Source organism: Ranitomeya imitator, chromosome 7, assembly GCF_032444005.1.
Source record: "Ranitomeya imitator isolate aRanImi1 chromosome 7, aRanImi1.pri, whole genome shotgun sequence".
NCBI lineage: Eukaryota > Metazoa > Chordata > Amphibia > Anura > Dendrobatidae > Ranitomeya > Ranitomeya imitator.
This window is the reverse complement of record NC_091288.1, coordinates 99,644,525-99,664,416: the sequence shown is the minus strand read 5'-3', so window position 1 is coordinate 99,664,416 and position 19,892 is coordinate 99,644,525. Positions and strand designations below refer to the sequence as shown.

The window sequence follows — 19,892 nt, the reverse complement described above, 5'->3', positions numbered from 1 at the left end:
AGTTCTGGGTCACTTCGTCATCGCTCAGGTACCCGCTGGTCACCATCTCTGCTCCTGGGTCTTCGGCAGCACACGCATGCTGTTCCTCCATTTTCTGGCTGCTGGTCATGTCGTCATCTCGTAGCAGTAATCGGAGGGGGCTCGTCGTCACTTTTGGCGCCGCTTTGATAGTCTCCTCCCATGTTGGCACGCCCTTCTTCTTCTCCTGCGCTCCTCGTGGCGCTGTAATGATGGCGGTTTTGGCTGGAATTTTGGCGGCAAATGGCAATACAGTCTTTAGGCACATCACAGCTCAAATACAATTCTGGCACAGTTCTTAGGCGCACATGACCCGATTTTCAGGCTTAAGTAGATCCTGTTCGTGACGCCAAAGTTTGGAGCTCCCCCAGTAGGGCAGTGGGGTACTCGGGGCCAGGCCCTTCGGTTCTCAAGGGGGATGTCACGGTGGCTGACCCGGTCCGTGGCCCTAGGGACGTCTGTTGTAAAAGGGGAAAAGGTCTTTAAAGGGATAATGTTCGTGACGCCACCTGTGGTATTCGGTCAGGGTGACCGACGCTGCTTAGGGGTCTGCTGGGGTGATGTTATGGCAGCTAGATGGTATACCTTCCCACAGGTGAAGTATGTCCCCACGGCTTCCCAGTGTGTAGAGGGCAGATGGTGTGAAGAGCAGTGAAGAACGAGGACACAAGGTTGCAGTCTCTTTACCTTTACTGAAGGCTTCAGCGTCCACAGTCCAGAGCACCAGATCACAGGGCAGGCAGGGGCAGGCAGAGTCCGGCCGGTCCGAAGGCAAATCCAGAGTCCCCTTATCCAGGTGGAAATCAGTAGCCTTCCTCTAGCGCCTAGGTGTTGTAGTACATCCCTGCTGTGCGTCTCAGTAAGATCCTCACGACTGTTGTGGATGTTATGTCTTTCTTTCTCTGTCCCCCTGATGGTAAGGATAGGACAAACCCATACGACTGATGGCCTGAGGCTTTTTACAGGGACTCTATCATGCCCCAGCCCCCACAAGTTGCCACCGTGCCTCCTGTTATGGACCTGGTGGTTAGGAGCACCCGGAACGACCTGATGGTTAAACTCACACAGGACAAGCTCTGGGAAGTGGGAGCTCTGCTGACCGCAACCCCTAATCCTATCACACAACTAGAAATAGCCGTGGAGCATACCTAACATTGCCTAGACGCCTCTTCACAGCCTAAGAGCTAACTAGCCCTAGAGATAGAAAATAAAGCCTACCTTGCCTCAGAGAAATTCCCCAAAAGAAAAGGCAGCCCCCCACATATATTGACTGTGAGTTAAGATGAAAGTCACAAACACAGAAATGAAACAGGTTTCAGCAAAGGGAGGCCAGACTTACTAAACAGACTGAGGATAGGAAAGGTATCTTTGCGGTCAGCACAAAAAACTACAAAAAGACCACGCAGAGTGTGCAAAAAGACCTCCGCACCGACTCACGGTGCGGAGGTGCCACTCTGCATCCCAGAGCTTCCAGCTAGCAAGGCAAAATCATTATAGCAAGCTGGACAAGGAAACAAACTGGGAACCTCTGTCCGAGACGATGTTCTCCGGAATGCCATGCAAACGAACCACATGCTGGAAAAACAATGGCACTAAATCAGAGGAGGAAGGCAATTTAGACAAGGGTACCAAATGGACCATCTTAGAGAAGCGATCACAAACCACCCAAATGACCGACATCCTTTGAGAGACAGGGAGATCTGAAATAAAATCCATGGAAATATGCGTCCAGGGCCTCTTCGGGACCGGCAAGGGCAAAAGCAACCCACTGGGACGAGAACAGCAGGGCTTAGCCCGAGCACAAGTCCCACAGGACTGCACAAAAGAACGCACATCCCGTGACATAGAAGGCCACCAAAAGGATCTAGCCACCAAATCTCTGGTACCAAAGATTCCAGGATGACCAGCCAACACCGAACAATGAACCTCAGAGATAACTCTACTAGTCCATCTATCAGGGACAAACAGTTTCTCCGCTGGACAACGGTCGGGTCTATCAGCCTGAAACTTCTGCAGCACCCACCGCAAATCAGGGGAGATGGCAGACAAAATTACCCCCTCTTTGAGAATACCCGCCGGCTCAGGAACACCCGGAGAGTCAGGCACAAAACTCCTTGACAGGGCATCAGCCTTCACATTCTTAGAGCCCGGAAGGTACGAAACCACAAAATCAAAACGGGAGAAAAACAGCGACCATCGAGCCTGTCTAGGATTCAACCGTTTGGCAGACTCGAGATAAGTCAAATTCTTGTGATCCGTCAAGACCACCACGCGATGCTTGGCTCCTTCAAGCCAATGTCGCCACTCCTCGAATGCCCACTTCATGGCCAACAACTCTCGATTGCCAACATCATAATTGCGCTCAGCAGGCGAGAATTTTCTAGAAAAGAAGGCACATGGTTTCATCACCGAGCCATCAGAACTTCTTTGCGACAAAACAGCCCCTGCTCCAATCTCAGAAGCATCAACCTCGACCTGAAACGGGAGCGAAACATCTGGCTGGCACAACACAGGGGCTGAAGAAAAACGACGCTTCAACTCCTGAAAAGCCTCTACAGCCGCAGAGGACCAATTGACCACATCAGCACCTTTCTTGGTCAAATCAGTCAACGGTTTAGCAACACTAGAAAAATTAGCGATGAAGCGACGGTAAAAATTAGCAAAGACCAGGAACTTCTGCAGGCTCTTCACAGATGTCGGCTGAGTCCAATCATAAATGGCCTGAACTTTAACAGGGTCCATGTCGATAGTAGAAGGGGAAAAAATGAAACCCAAAAATGAAACCCTCTGAACTCCAAAGAGACATTTTGACCCCTTCACAAACAAGGAATTCGCATGAAGGACCTGGAACACCATTCTGACCTGCTTCACATGAGACTCCCAATCATCCGAAAAGACCAAAATATCATCCAAATATACAATCATGAATCTATCCAGGTACTTTCGGAAGATGTCATGCATAAAGGACTGAAACACAGATGGAGCATTAGAAAGCCCAAATGGCATAACCAGGTACTCAAAATGGCCCTCGGGCATATTAAATGCTGTTTTCCATTCATCGCCCTGTTTAATTCGCACAAGATTATATGCCCCTCGAAGATCTATCTTGGTGAACCAACTAGCCCCCTAAATCCGAGCAAACAAATCAGACAGCAGCGGCAAAGGGTACTGAAATTTGACTGTGATCTTATTAAGAAGGCGGTAATCAATACAAGGTCTCAAACAACCATCTTTCTTGGCCACAAAAAAGAACCCTGCTCCCAACGGTGATGACGACGGGCGAATATGACCTTTCTCCAAGGATTCCTTTATATAACTCCGCATAGCGGCGTGCTCTGGCACAGATAAATTAAACAGTCGGCCCTTAGGAAACTTACTACCAGGAATCAAATTAATAGCACAATCGCAATCCCTATGAGGAGGTAGAGCACTGGATTTGGGCTCATCAAATACATCCCGGTAATCTGACAAAAAACTCAGGGACTTCAGAAGGAGTGGAAGGCGAAATTGACAGCAATGGAACATCACCATGTACCCCCTGACAACCCCAGCCGGACACAGACATAGATTTCCAATCCAATACTGGATTATGGACCTGTAGCCATGGCAACCCCAAAACGACCACATCATGCACATTATGCAACACCAAAAAGCGAATATCCTCCTGATGTGCAGGAGCCATGCACATGGTCAATTGAGTCCAGTACTGAGGCTTATTCTTGGCCAAAGGCGTAGCATCAATTCCTCTCAATGGAATAGGATACTGCAAGGGCTCCAAGAAAAAACCACAGCGCCTGGCAAACTCCAAGTCCATCAAATTCAGGGCAGCGCCTGAATCCACAAATGCCATAACAGAATAGGATGACAAAGAGCAAATCAGAGTAACGGACAAAAGAAATTTAGACTGTACCGTACCAATGGTGGCAGACTTAGCGAACCGCTTAGTACGCTTAGGACAATCGGAGATAGCATGAGTGGAATCACCACAGTAAAAATACAGCCCATTCCGACGTCTTTGTTCTTGCCGTTCAGCTCTGGTCAAAGTCCTATCACATTGCATAGGTTCAGGCCTATGCTCAGAGAATACCGCCAAATGGTGCACAGCTTTGCGCTCACGCAAGCGCCGATCGATCTGAATGGCCAAGGACATAGACTCATTCAGACCAGCAGGCGTGGGAAATCCCACCATGACATCCTTAAGGGCTTCAGAAAGACCCTTTCTGAAAATTGCCGCCAGGGCACACTCATTCCACTGAGTAAGCACAGACCACTTTCTAAACTTCTGACAATACACCTCCGCTTCATCCTGACCCTGACACAAAGCCAGCAAGATTTTCTCTGCCTGATCCACTGAATAATCCAAGCGCCAGAAAAAACGCATCTACATCACGCAATGCAGGATCTCCTGGCGCAAGGGAAAATGCCCAGTCTTGAGGGTCACCACGCAACAAAGAAATAATGATTTTTACTTGTTGAACGGTGTCACCAGAGGAGCGGGGTTTCAAAGCTAGAAACAGTTTACAATTATTTTTGAAATTCAGGAACTTAGATCTATCCCCAGAAAACAAATCAGGAATTGGAATTCTAGGATCTAACATCGGATTCTGAACCACAAAATCTTGAATGTTTTGTACCCTTGCAGTGAGATGATCCACACAAGAGGACAGACCTTGAATGTCCATATCTACACCTGTGTCCTGAACCACCCAGAGGTTAAGGGGAAAAGAAAGACAAAACACACTGCAGAGAAAAAAAATGGTCTCAGAACTTCTCTTATCCCTCTATTGAGATGCATTAATACTTTGGGCCAGCTGTACTGTTATGGACCTGGTGGTTAGGAGCACCCGGAACGACCTGATGGTTAAACTCACACAGGACAAGCTCTGGGAAGTGGGAGCTCTGCTGACCGCAACCCCTAATCCTATCACACAACTAGAAATAGCCGTGGAGCGTACCTAACATTGCCTAGACGCCTCTTCACAGCCTAAGAGCTAACTAGCCCTAGAGATAGAAAATAAAGCCTACCTTGCCTCAGAGAAATTCCCCAAAGGAAAAGGCAGCCCCCCACATATATTGACTGTGAGTTAAGATGAAAGTCACAAACATAGAAATGAAACAGGTTTCAGCAAAGGGAGGCCAGACTTACTAAACAGACTGAGGATAGGAAAGGTATCTTCGCGGTCAACACAAAAAACTACAAAAAGACCACGCAGAGTGTGCAAAAAGACCTCCGCACCGACTCACGGTGCGAAGGTGCCACTCTGCATCCCAGAGCTTCCAGCTAGCAAGGCAAAATCATTATAGCAAGCTGGACAAGGAAACAATGAACAAATAATTAACTACCAGGGACTTAGCTTCTGCTGGAGTAGACAGGTCACCAGAAAGATCCAAGAGCGAACTGAACCAGTACAAGAACATTGACAGCTGGCATGGAGTAACGATCTGAGTGGAGTTAAATAGAGCAGCCAGCCAAAGAATAAACTACGTCACCTGTGGAAGGAACCTCAGAAGCAGCAGCTCCACTCACAGCCACCAGAGGGAGACCATGGACAGAACTCGCCGAAGTACCATTCATGACCACAGGAGGGAGTTCGATAACAGAATTCACAACAGCCTCCTGGGTGTAGGGTCAGGCAACTAATATGGAACTAGCTGTCCTGCCGGTCTCTGGAGCCAGGCTTGGAGATGATGACTCCCTCGGTGTTTCGGCTACCAGCTTCTGCGCCTCAGAAGGAGGCAGCCTTTTACAGGGCAGAACTCCTTCTGGTTTCCTCTACTTTTGCTATAACTTCGTTTCTCACTCTCAGCAATGCAATTCCCTTCAATGTCTCTTTCCTTGGATGCTGCCGCACGTGGGACAGGCGCAGCTCAGTGGCCTTCTATCTAGGCCTCTGACAGGATCCCACCCCTGTCAGGGACCCACTACCTGAGAGGAGCTCAGATAGCAGCTCACTGGGTGAAGCCCAGCTCACTTCTCTCTAACTTCCTGTCCAGACTACCAGTTTTACCTAATTGTGAGGAGTGCCCTAATAGATAGAAGCATGGCTCCCACTGGCGACCTGCAGTGTGGAGTGTGTTGTGTGGTTTGTGATACCTGGTGATCTCCTTTATTGCCTTCAGACGTAACATCACTCCCCCTGGTGGAAGAGCGACATTACTGCAACAACCAGGACCCTGGGGCGCTGCACAAGCATGTTCTCAAAGAGACAGTGTTCTGTTTCTACCTGTGTGTCCAGCCGAGTGAACCAGTCTACCACACAGTACAGAATGACTTTTAAAACCACGTACAGGCAGTCAGTGCAGTATGAAGCCAAATATGTAAGTGCACCTTTCTGTTGTGAATTCTGTGGTCAGGCTCCCTCCTGTGGTCATGAGTGGTGTTATGAAAGGCAATTCAGTACTACAATGGACATAGCGGTCAGAGCTTTTGTACTCTTGCTGAGAGCTGATCCACAAATGAAGACAGACTTCTAATGTCCATCGCTACACCTGTGTACTGAACCACCCAAATGTCTAGGGGAAAAAAAAGGCAAAACACAGTGCAAAGAAAAAAAATGGTCTCAGAACTTCTTTTTTCCCTCTATTGAGAATCATTAGTACTTTGGGCTTCCTGTACTGTCATGAAAGGCAATTCAGTACTACAATGGACATAGCGGTCAGAGCACATACAGTGATCTGACAATAACCCAAAATCATAGAATGAGCTCTGAGACGTGGGAACTCTGCAGACCGCAATCCCTAATCCTCTCCAAACAACACTAGAGGCAGCCGTGGATTGCGCCTAACTCTGCCTATGCAACTCGGCACAGCCTGAGAAACTAACTAGCCTGAAGATAGAAAATAAGCCTACCTTGCCTCAGAGAAATACCCCAAAGGAAAAGGCAGCCCCCCACATATAATGACTGTGAGTTAAGACGAAAAGACAAACGTAGAGATGAAATAGATTCAGCAAAGTGAGGCCCGACTTTCTTAACAGATCGAGGATAGAAAAGGTAACTTTGCGGTCTACACAAAACCCTAAAGAAAACCACGCAAAGGGGGCAAAAAGACCCTCCGTACCGAACTAACGGCACGGAGGTACACCCTTTACGTCCCAGAGCTTCCAGCACCAAATTAGACAAGCTGGACAGAAAAAATAGCAAACAAATAGCAAAGAAGAACTTAGCTATGCAGAGCAGCAGGCCACAGGAATGATCCAGGGAAAAGCAAGTCCAACACTGGAACATTGACAGGAAGCCAGGATCAAAGCATTAGGTGGAGTTAAGTAGAGAAGCACCTAACGACCTCACCAGATCACCTGAGGGAGGAAACTCAGAAGCCGCAGTACCACTTCCCTCCACCAACAGAAGCTCACAGAGAGAATCAGCCGAAGTACCACTTGTGACCACAGGAGGGAGCTCTGCCACAGAATTCACAACAGAGTGGTACTTCGGCTGGTTCTGTCTATGAGCTTCCTCTGGTGGATGTGAGTGGGGCTGCGGCTTCTGAGTTTCCTTCCTCAGGTGACGAGGTTAAGTCGTTAGGTGCTGCTCTATTTAACTCCACCTAGTTCTTTGTTCCTGGTCTCCAGTCAATGTTCCAGTATTGGTCTTGCTTTCTCCTGGATCGTTCTTGTGGCCTGTCTGCCCTGCATAAGCTAAGTTTTGCTTGTGTTACTTTTCTTTGCTATATTTTCTGTCCAGCTTGCTATATTGGTTTTTCTTGCTTGCTGGAAGCTCTGAGACGCAGAGGGAGCACCTCCGTACCGTTAGTCGGTGCGGAGGGTCTTTTTGCCCCTCTGCGTGGTTGTTTGTAGGTTTTTGTACTGATCGCAAAGCTATCTTTCCTACCCTCGGTCTATTCAGTAAGTCGGGCCTCACTTTGCTAAATCTATTTCATCTCTGTGTTTGTATTTTCATCTTAACTCACAGTCATTATATGTGGGGGGCTGCCTTTTCCTTTGGGGAATTTCTCTGAGGCAAGGTAGGCTTATTTTTCTATCTTCAGGGCTAGCTAGTTCCTCAGCCTGTGCCGAGTTGCATAGGGAGCGTTAGGCGCAATCCACGGCTACCTCTAGTGTGGTATGATAGGATTAGGGATTGCGGTCAGCAGAGTTCCCACGTCTCAGAGCTCGTCCTATGTTAGTAACTATCAGGTCACTTTGTGTGCTCTTAACCACTAGGTCCATTGTGGTTCTGAATCACCTGTTCATAACACCTTTCCACCTGTTTGTTTAACCTCAATCTCCACACCCCCTCTTCTTTCATTGACAGCTTTGGCTTTATAGAGCCAGAGAATGGTGAAGATAGATGGAGAACTAGCAGTTGAGAAGGTGTATTTAAATGATTCATCCACCATGATGCACTGAGTGCCTGTATTTGGCTTGAAAAGTCATTCTGTGCTGACAGAGTTCCTTTAACTGACAGATAAGCTCCTGTAGCAACAGCCAAGGCCAGAACCAGCATTTAGGTGGTTGTTAGAGGCTCCCTCTCTCATCCCATTGCACCTCCCCCATGACACAATTGTGGAGAAGTTGGCACTGGGTGGGTAATAGAGCTGGGATGACAGAGGCTTCAGATCTACCATAGTCCTTCATATTTATTTGCATACCAATTAAAATGCTGATTTCTCAATAGAGGAGGAATGGAATGGCGATATAAAAGTATTGCTGGTCTTGTCAGTGAAAGAATGACATGAACACATACAGTTGTGTGAAAAAAGTGTTTGCCCCTTCCTGATTTCTTATTCTTTTGAATATTTGTCACACTGAAATGTTTCAGATCACCAAACAAATTTAAATATTAGACAAAGATAAAAAAGTAAACACAAAATGCATTTTTAAATGAAAGTTATTATTATTATTATTATTATTATTAAGAGAAAATGAAATCCAAACCTTAAAACATAAATTGGTTTATAACATCTTTGGGAAGCAGAGTTCAAATTCCCTAGCCACAAGCAGGCCTGATTACTGCCACACCTGCCCACAATCAAGAACTCATTTAAATAGGACCTGCCTGGCACAGTAGAGAAGACAAACAAAATACTAAAAAGCTAGACATTATGCCGCGATCCAAAGAAATTCTGGAACAAATAAGAAACAAAGTAATTGAGATTTATAAGTCTGGAAAAAAAGGTTATAAAGCCATTTCTCAAGCTTTGGGACTCCAGCGAACCACAGTGTGAGCCATTATCCACAAATGGCAAATACATGAAACAGTGGTGAACCTTTCCAGGAGTGGCTGGCTGACCAAAATTACCCCAGGAGAGCAGTGACAACTCATCCAAGAGGTCACAAAAGACCCCACTAGAACATGCAAAGACAAAGAACTGCAGGCCTCACTTGCCTCAGTTTAAGTCAGTGTTCATGCATGACTCCACCATAAGAAAGAGACTGGGCAAAAATGGCCTGCATGGCACAGTTCCAAGATGAAGACTAATGCTGAGCAGTAATAAAATAAAGGCTCCTCTCAGTTTTGCAAAAAAAAACATCTTGATGATCCCCTAGACTTTTGGGAGAATAATCTGTGTACAGAAAAGACAAAAGTTGAACTTTTTGGAAGATGTATGTCCCATTACATCTGGCGTAGAAGTAACACGGCATTTCAGAAAAGGATCATCATGCCAACAGTAAAATATGGTGGTGGTAGTGTGGTAGTCTGTTTTGCTGCTTCAGGATCTGGAAGACTTGCTGTGGTAAATGGTACCATGAATTTTGCTGTCTATCAAAAAATCCTGAAGGAGAATGTCCGGCCATCTGTTCGTGACCTCAAATTGAAGTGCACTTCAGTTATGCAGCAGGACAATGAAACATTTACATTTCACAAACATGCAAATGAATAGAAATAGGAAAGTGGGCAAACACTTTTTCACACAAGTGTTACTAGTTTGGGGGGGTGAAATCCTGCCAGCCGATTCCCTTTAAAGTAAACCGTGGAATGAGTATCTATCTGTTCCACGTACATTTCTACCGTATTTGCTAGACTTTTTACAAACCCTATTCAGTCACAGAAAATCCTACAAAGTAAACCCACCATGTACATACAGTTTGGCTGCTAAAAAGCTTCTACTGAACGTTAATCTAAATTGTAATGAGATAAGCTTTGACAACAGTCACTTACAGTATTACCAATAGAATATCACATTGGCAAATTATACCATATATAATGCAACTTACTTTGTCCCCAGATGTGTTTGCACTGATTGTCTCTCGTCTTGCATTCACCATTGTAACAGCGGCCCTAAAATAGTAGTTGAATCAGCACACACTTTGCTTCACTTGTTTTTACCATCAATTTTGCAGAAAGAACTTATATCAAAATTATGAAAGGCGAGAAAAATAATAAAAAAGTTTGTCTCAATTTGAAGTGTATTTTACAGGTCCAATTTTCAGGATTTCGTTTAGCTGTGAGTGATTGGAAACATTCATATACAAGTACTCAGTGATAAAGAAATAAGACGTGATGCACTATCACTAAGATATGCCACCACTTCAATATCTGAACTAAAGAACAGAGACCCTGCAGAGTGGTGCTCCTGTCTCCATGCTGTATAGGGAAGTATAACATAGATTAATTTGGCTGTCCATAAGATTCTACAGAGCTGTTGTAACTCACTGCACAGCAGTTAGGCAGGAGTATTCAAGAACAGGGAAAATCTATAAAGGAGCTCCATGAAAAAGTGTCAGGACAATGCTATTGGGAATCTACTGTACACAGTAGTAAAACACTTAATACTCCAACATAGCTCAGATTTAGCTACCATTGTATGAATTCCAATCAATCCATTGCAAGATAAGAGGCTTAAAAAACAGCCGGAATTTATACATTTTTCCCTTATTTTTGCATTGTGAAAATCATCAAGACAGGAGAGACAGATGATATAAAAAATGTTTTTAACGTAGATCATTTTCATTGTGAGACACTGACCTAATCTGCATGTGTGTTAACAGATCTACCGATTAACGAAGCTCTTCTGCCATCAAAATTGTTATCCTCTTAATATATTGCAGTCATCTTATTATTCAGCACTGTGCAATTACAATTGCTCATTTTGCCCTTCTACCCAGCTAATTATTCTCTTTTCCATTAGGTTTATGGAATCACGTGACTAAAAACTGACCAGCTGCATTCTTCTAAGCTTTATGTAGAAATGGGAAGTCGGTTTTCCTGGCAGACATCAGGGGGAGGAGAGTTAGCCGAGTCAGGAGTTGAAGAGAATGATTAATGGAGGGACAAGAGACTTCCTATTTCTATATAGAGCAAAGAAAAGAGGATAATTGGCTGGGTAGAAAGGCAAAATGAGCAATTGTAAGTACACAGTGCTATATAATTTGATGATTGCAATATATTAAGAGGATAGAAACTTTGATGGGGGAGTGCTTCATTAATAACTGATTTTTAATAATGTTCCTTCTCTCAGTGACCAAAAGGAATTTTGTAGCCACAAACCCTTCCTTTTAACATGCAGCTCTTACACAGTGCTGTATCTCATTTCATATCACGTTTATGAATACCTGCAGCAGAAAGTGTATTTTTGTGACATTTTGAAGTTTTGTTTTTAAGCCTACTCTTGAATATAGCTGGGGAAAAAAATCATACTTAAAGCACGCTGCATTTTCCTAAAAATCCCACTGATGAGTTGAGTATTAGTTGTTTCTTTTATAATGATCCCTGTCCTCTATAAAGTTTCCTACAGTAGCAGGCAACTGTGAGTGTATGGCTATGTGAAGAAGTTGTATGGTTTTATCATAACAAAGTTATATGTTTATAATCATTTTTTAAAACAAAAGGGTCAGATTATTAATTTGCACTTTTTTAATTCAATTTTCTTTTTTAACTTGTGGGTTTTACTTAATTTTTCTGCTCCAAATTTGTCAAAGTGTTGCATGTAATTCAAGAATTTTTTTCCAGCCTTTAAAACTGTTTTTGTGACTTTTTAGCTGGAAAAGTAGCTAATTTCGCAAAATTCGTGAAAAAAATGCGTACATGAAATTGTTCCAGGAGGGGCTAGAGTAGAGTTGCAACAAACTTTAAAAAATCACATTTCATTACTCTGTGTAAAACATCTGGAAAAAACACACATTTAATGTAAATATCACAAAACTGACTAAAACACAAAAGGCAACTTGAAAAAGACACAACTCGTTTGATGAAGTTATCGCAAGTCAAAAAGTCACTAATTCAGAAAAAAAAATCTGTCAATGATGAATTGGGCTTAAAGACAATTTCAAATAAGGAAAAATCAAAGAATCCCAATCTTAGAATTATAGGAAATAGCCCAAAGTATAGTTTATGTAACTAGATTACAGATTTTGTTACCTGATTTAAGTCGCAGGCATAGCCATCTTGTTTACGAAGATTAGGCGGACACTATGAACAGAAAACATGGTACAGTTGAACATTCTGTGATAAAAAAGAAGTGAAAAAGTATCTTACTCAAACAGACTGTTTCTACTCTTTCAACACTCCTCAACATTAAAATTGCAACACCTAGTAGGCAAAAGTCGTGGAATTATGGAAATCGCAGGATGGATAGACATGTTAACGACATGTAAACAATTTAAAAATGGAAGCAAAATTTTCAAGATTTCTCAATTTATTCGGAATTGAGTATGAACACCACACAAAGTGCATAAATACACACACTTACATACCTTGGTATGGAGTCAATGAGATTAGAATAGTCGAGCTTCCATACATTATGCCAAACCACACCATAATTCCGGGAGTAGGACTATTGTGACATTCCCACGTGAAGTCCTCTTCAGGGCATTGCCCACGTGGTCTGAGCAAAGGCTGAAAAGGAGATAAGGGGGCTGAAATGGAGATCAATCCTTTTAAGTGATGAATCCCACTTTTGTCCTGGATGCAAAAAATAGCTGAAAATTGGTCACGAGAGTTAGTGGGCAACCCTATGAAAAAGTTTTCACATGGGAACATTGCTCAGGATAATGGTATGGGGTGGCATAATGTACAGTAGCTGGACCCCTTTAGTCTTCATTTGAGGTACAGTAGCAGCTCAGCACTATTTTGATTTGGTGGGGGCACCAGTAGTACAATCATTGTTCCAAAGTGTCCCAGGGGACATTTTTAAACATGACAACTCCAGGCAGCATGTTGCTCGAGTTACTGTGAGCAGCCTGTGTGGCCCAAACTGTGCTACTATGCCCTGCAACGTTTAAAGACTTGTCTCCCATTGAGCACATTTGGGATGTCATTGGTCGGCAATTGCACACAGAGCTGACAGCAAAGGATTGGGGCAAAGTGCATTCAACATGGCAAAACATTCCTCAGGCAACCATTAATAACCTCAGTGATAGCAATCAAGGCATGTAAGTGAAAGGATTTCTGAGCATGGGGGTCATATTCGATACTGAATAAATCATGATGTTTTGAAAATTTTGATTGCATTTTTTCATCATTTACATATCATTAACATGTCTACCAATCTTGTAAATTCCAGAATTCCACAACTTTTCCCTTTGAATGCTGCAACTTCATTATTGAGGAGTGTATATGACAATTTAATTTTCAGAAATCATAATGTGACAAAAATTATTGCATTTCAGCTTGCATGAATTTGCTTGGCCACAGGCTCAGCACTTCTGATCTATTACTTGGGAAGGGAACTATAAAACGCTGTATAAAAAGATTAGCTTGAGTTACCTGGCCCGAGTCTCCAGTGCAGTGTTCTGTGATGTCACATTCATTAACAGCGTAACGACAGTCATATTCCCGTGGAAGGAACTATAACGGTAGCACAAAATTTAGAAAACACACAATAGTCTTAAACAATTTCTCAAACTAAATGTACTAATATAAAATGATGTTAAATGGAGGAGTAAAAGATAAATACAGTATGATTTATATGCTGACAATTCTTGATGTCGCTGCCCTCAGTTCTGCCCTGAACTGATTACCTGAGTAATTTCAGTCAGACAAACCATAGAATAAGAGCCCTCATACACATAAGACAAAAACGGGGCCAATGTGTGATTGTTCGCCAATTGAATGGACGGTGAATAATTTGCGGAAAAAAGCAGCTCAGACTTCATAGGATGTGTTAATTTTTTTTCACTAGGATTATATAATACAAGTGATCAGAGAATCACAGGTTCAAATTCCCAAAAAAGTCTTTGAAAATATAAAAAAGTATATTAAAAAATGTATTCTTAAATGTCTGATCTATCAAAATATTAAGTTATTCATCCCCATCAGTAAACAGCATAACCAGAAAAAAAAATTGAAAAGCCAGGAATTAAGTTTTTTTTGGTCACCGCAAAACCACAAGAAAATGCAATAAGAAGCAAACAAAAACTTGTTTCTACCTTAATATGGTGTCAATAAAAACAGCAGCTCAGGATGCAAAAAATCATATGGCCAAGTAATTTTTACTGCACAATAACACTGTAAAAAAAAACTAAAAAAAAAAAAAATGGTGTCTTTTGTGCAATTTCATCACACTTCGAACTATTTCCAGTGCACTGAATTATAAAATGAATGGTGTGGTTAAAAATTACAACTTGTCCTGCAAAAAAACAAAAAAAAACCTAATATGGCTAATTGGACAGGAAAATAAAAAAAATATGGCTATTGGAAGAAGGTGAGAAAAAAAAGAAAATGCAAAGCCAGAAAGTCACCCATTTTGGAAGGGTTAAAGATCGTTCCAATACATTGTATTTTTATGGGGAATATAACTAATAAAACATGTTCTAACAGTATTCTAGATTATCAATCTGTGTAATCAACTGTAATAAACGTAATTTTTATTCATTGTAGTACTCAACTGTAAAATAATCAAAGATAACACATAATCCACTTTGAATCACAAGATTAATTGATTAGGTTAGTGATTCATGTAAACGTAATTGATGCCGCTGCTCTGAGATGTGAAAACAACCTTAGAATAAAAATATCAATTACAAAATTACATTTCCCAGAAAATCTATCACTATATCGTCACCTGCCAATAGTTACTTCAGCTTAGTAGATTTACGGTATATTTATTTGATATCTATTACATTTTCTAAAAAAGTTTACTAAAAGTGTAATTCTATTATACTGAACAAAGGAAATCTGTCAGCAGGTTTCTGCTATGTAAGCAGAAGACATCACGCTGTAGCAGATTTCAGCAATGCCTCAATGCTCAGTGGTTTTGTTTGCTTGCAATGATTTCTCTAGCACCAGTAGCTTACCATTGCTGGGACACAGCAGTTCATGAATGCTAGTCTGATACGCCCCCTCCTGTGATAAGCACCTTACTGTCTATGGACATTGTATATCTAGAGCCTGGTGGAGGCGGGGCAGCTTTCTCAGCTCTGCTGCATTGGTACAGTAAATCTAAAAATGCTGATTATGTCAAAACATCTGCAACAAGAAAACTAAGTGATACATCCTTGGGATTCAGCTTTAGTGATGAGCACTTGCGCTCATCACTTGAGTTTGTCTAGGGTAATCGGGTATGCAGTGAGTGTCGCGGGTGCTCATGTGGCATGCGAGTCCTCGCGCCCACATGGGCACGAGGACTCGAACATGCCACTCGAGCACCAGCTACACTTGGTGCATACTCAAGCATCCTAGGCAACCTCGAGTAATGAGCACTTGTGCTCATCACTAATCAACTTCTCTTTGCCTACATCAAGCTGCTCTCAAATAAGGTAGCCAATACCTGCTGACAGATTCCCTGTAATGTTATCGACTATAATCAAATGTTCTAGGATAATCAGCTGTGGCTCAGGCAGTTGACCTCTAAAAGCAGTTGTGTATTTATCCCATAGAAATGACAGGCTGGTACTCACCAAGCAGGAGGTATTGCAGCAGGGCCCATCACTACAGTGTGCCCCATTAGACAGGGAGCATTTCTTGCAGCAGTCTCCAAAACAGTCCTGGATAAAATGTTTTGTCTATAAGAAACACAGAAAAAGGACACTCCACATTGGGAACATTTAGGTGATAAGCTGCATTTAGGTGATAAAACAGCATTTAATTTATAGAGCTAAAGGATATGAGCATATACATTTATCATATTATTGGGCTTGTCTTTATGCCACATTCAGGTCACAATTTATCATTACATGTTCAAAATGTTAATGTAGAATGAGAGACATTAAAAAGTGATTATTTAAACAGCAGCTGTAAACCTAAGTTCTCCACAATTCCACTGGCTTGTGCTTAGGAAGTAGTCTTAAAGGTTTATTATTATTTGTAAACAAAAAAACATGAAATTACCTAAATGTATTATTTAAGATCCCCTGTTCGCGCTGTTCTTACTGACTCAGGTCCAGAAATTAAGACCTCCAGAACCTTAGAGGTTGCATGTGCAAAGTAGTAAAGGCCCAAATCACCAAAAGTGCTTAAGCCAGAAATCTGACGTAAAACGCTTTAAAAAGCTGCAACTCCACGTTGCGCAAAAATGATGCCAGTTTCGTTCAGGCACGCCAAAATTCTCTGAGCTGGGGAGGGACATAGGTGCGGTGACAACCGTTCATCTATTTCATGAGCCGTTGCATGCCTCTCAGTAAGATTTGTGGCAAGGTGCTTTTTAATGATTTGGGTGCTACTGACTCCAACACATCGTCTCATCAAGACCAGCATGAATACCACTAATCTTCATGAATCGTTTTTGAAAAGTCTTCTAAGCGTTGGATCTTTTACCACCATTGTGACAGTATACAATCCAACACCTTGAAAAATCTATAGGGCATATGTAACTTGTATTGTTCACTAATTAAAACCAGAATGTACAAAATATTTATAGACACTGCAAGTGTAGAGCAGACACTCTGAATATCTATATCATGCTAGATGACTTACTATTAGTGATGAGCGAATATGCTTGTTACTTGAGATTTCCCGAGCACGCTCGGGTGACCGCTGAGTATTTTTTAGTGCTCGGAGATTTAGTTTTCTTTGCCACAGCTGGATGATTTACAGCTATTAGCCTGCTTGATTACATGTGGGGATTCCCTAGCAACCAGGCAACCCCCACATGTACTTAGCCTGGCTAATAGCTGTAAATCATTCAGCTGAGGCGATGAAAACTAAATCTCCGAGCACTAAAAAATACTCGGGGGACACACGAGTGTGCTCAGGAAATCTCGAGTAACGAGAATATTCGCTCATCACTATTTATTAACCCTTCAGATGCTTCATGAGAACGAATGCAATGGGGAAGGAAAATTAACATTTTACTTTTTTCACAAAAATTTTTACTTTGGAACCAATTTTTTTTTCTATTTTTACAAGGGTATTAGGCGAAAACAGACCACAAAACTTGTTGTGCAAGTACACCAATACCCCGTATGTGGGGGAAAGCCACTGTTTGGGCGCATGACATGGCTCAGAAGGGGGTAGCACCGTTTGATTTTTTGAAAGCAAAATTGGCTGGAATCAACGGTGGCGCCATGTTACGTTTGGAAACCCCCTGATGTATCTAAACAATGGAATCCCCCCCAATTCTAACTCCAACCCTAACCCAAGCACACGCCTAACCCTAATCCCAACCCTAACCCCAACACACCCCTAACCCTAATCCCAACCCTAACCACAGACCTAACCCTAACACACATCAAACCCTAATCCCAACTCTAACTTTAAATCCCAACCATAACCACAACCCTAACCCTAGCCCAACCCTAACTTTAGCCCAACCCTAATTTTAGCCCAACCCTACCCCTAGCCCAACTCTAACCCTAACTTTAGCCCAACACTAACCCTAACTTTAGCCCAACCCTCACTTTAGCCCAACTCTAACCTTAACTTTAGCTCAACTCTAACCCTAACAGAAAATGGAAATAAATAAATTTTTTCATTTTATTATTTTTACCTACATAAGGGGGTGATAAAGGTGGGATTTGATTTACTATTTTTTTTTATTTTGATCACTGTGATAGAGACTATCACAGTAATCAAAATGAACAATATCAAAAATGTCCTATTATTGCCGGGTGTCGGCCGGCAGATCTCGGCGGGCGCACTATGCATGTGCCGCCATTTTTTTCCTGGAAGAAGACACCGGCAGCTCGGCGGACTTCACGGGGGGTTGAAGGGACTCTGGAAGCACCAGGGGATCAGGGGACCCCATTTCTCTCTCCTCTGATGTGTGATCACATCAGAGGAAAAAGAAATTCAATGGGAAATCAGACTTTTTTTTCAGTCGCCGTTATTCCATTAATAACAGCGACCGCAACATTGGGGTCGGTAAAAACAGGCCCAAATCATGTTCTCTGGGTTCTCAGCTATCCCAGGTAGCCGACACCCCAGAGAAATTCCGACCTTGGGGGGGCGATATACACTTATATCTCAGCACCAAAAGTGTCGCTGAGGCATAAGTACCCTTAACTGCAGCCATTAAACCGCGTATCCGCGGTCGTTATGGTGTTAAATATGGATTGTGACAAGCAAAAAAAGTATCAACAAAACTAAAAAAATATATAAGTTTTGCATAAAAACTTGATTTAAACAATAGGAAATTTTCTGATGACACATTCAATTTAAATAAAATTGTTCATTTGCATATAATTTTAGCAGGTTTTTCCTTTTTGAAGAGAGAGAGACCTTTGAAGACCCATAGCTCTTACTACGACTATTTTACAGCACCAACATTCGGGTCCCCATTGGTTTCTATGGGTTTCGGGGCCAAGTTCTGGTACCCAAACAGAACTTTGGACTACAGTTCGACTGAAACCGATGAACACGAACATCCACGGATCCGCTCATCCTTAGACATGATACTTAGACTAAATGGGATTGAAATTTAGTGAAGTCTCTGAACTATCTATGTGGTAGACTACTTACTGTTCGAGAACCACAATCACACTCTTCTCCTGGCTCCACGTAGCCATTGCCACACTCTGTTACTTCAAAAAGCTTAAAAAAAAGAAAAAGCATTTTTTAATCACAAACAATAATGACATTCTGCACCAAAACCTAAAATATATCATCCGGCATTAAATAAAAATGATGGGTGGAAACTGATGGAGGAAATGAACCAGATCATTCCCATTTATCCACTGCATGACTCTGTTATGAACTGTCCAGTTGAGGTAGATTCTCTCAGATGTATCTATTTGAGCAGCAGGGTGTAGGTAACACAGATAAAGCAGAGCCAGGTGTGTGGGAACAAAAGCTATACATGAAACTGATATCTTATAGCTGGGAAGTAATTGCTCACAGGAATACAGTCTTATCTTTTAGCAGGGTAGTGGTTAAATACAGGAGTATCCAAAATGTAAATTCAGTCTGGTATATTCCAACAAATGCAATGGCTAATAGCAGCAATGTAACAGAGCATTCAATGAAAACCAAAGACAAGCTTGAAGAGACAATTTACCTTAATTGCATTGGCTGGTATGAAAATGACTGGGAACACTTGTGAGAATTTGGTAACTTGTGTGCTGAGAGGTTGTTGTAAATAACACTGGCTGCAATCTTCTGACTTACTTGTGGCAACTCTGATTCAATGCTACTTAAAACCCAAGCACCTGACCTCTGCCAGAGATGGTCCTAAAAGAGGTTCATTGTTGATATTAGAGTGGCCATTCAACTGGCACATGATGACCAATTCACTTTCCAGGAAACTGTTCATGTAGGAATGCTCGGACCTGACACCGATAATGTGGTGGTGCACCATCTTGCTGGAAAAAGTCAAGGAACATGCCATCGTCAGTGCATAAAGAGGACAACAAATCATCATGATGGTCGTCGTGGGCCAGTTGAATGGCCACCAAGATCTCCCAATCTGACCCCCTTAAAATTTTCTCTTTGGGGTCATCTGAAGGCAATTGTCTATGCTGTGAAGATACGAGATGTGCAGCATCTGAAACAACGGATACTGGAAGCCTGCGCTAGCATTTCTTCTGCAGTGTTGCTATCAGTGTGTCAAGAGTGGGAGAA

General features: G+C 42.5%; 1 protein-coding gene across 5 annotated transcripts in view; it reads right to left on the bottom strand.

Annotated features, from left to right (window-relative positions):
• Nucleotides 1-19,892, bottom strand: part of ADAM23 (ADAM metallopeptidase domain 23) — a 401,035-nt gene that overhangs the window by 64,364 nt on the left and 316,779 nt on the right. For all 5 annotated transcript variants that reach the window (XR_011314664.1, XM_069733684.1, XM_069733681.1 and 2 more), the window contains exons 16-20: nt 18,795-18,866; nt 15,797-15,901; nt 13,665-13,745; nt 12,318-12,368; nt 10,175-10,238 (exon numbers count right to left, since the gene is read on the bottom strand). Coding sequence is in view for 4 of the 5 variants with exons in the window: in XM_069733684.1 (XP_069589785.1) it covers nt 10,175-10,238; nt 12,318-12,368; nt 13,665-13,745; nt 15,797-15,901; nt 18,795-18,866 (373 nt within the window). In the remaining variant the exon portion in view is untranslated. The remainder of the gene's footprint in view (nt 1-10,174; nt 10,239-12,317; nt 12,369-13,664; nt 13,746-15,796; nt 15,902-18,794; nt 18,867-19,892) is intronic.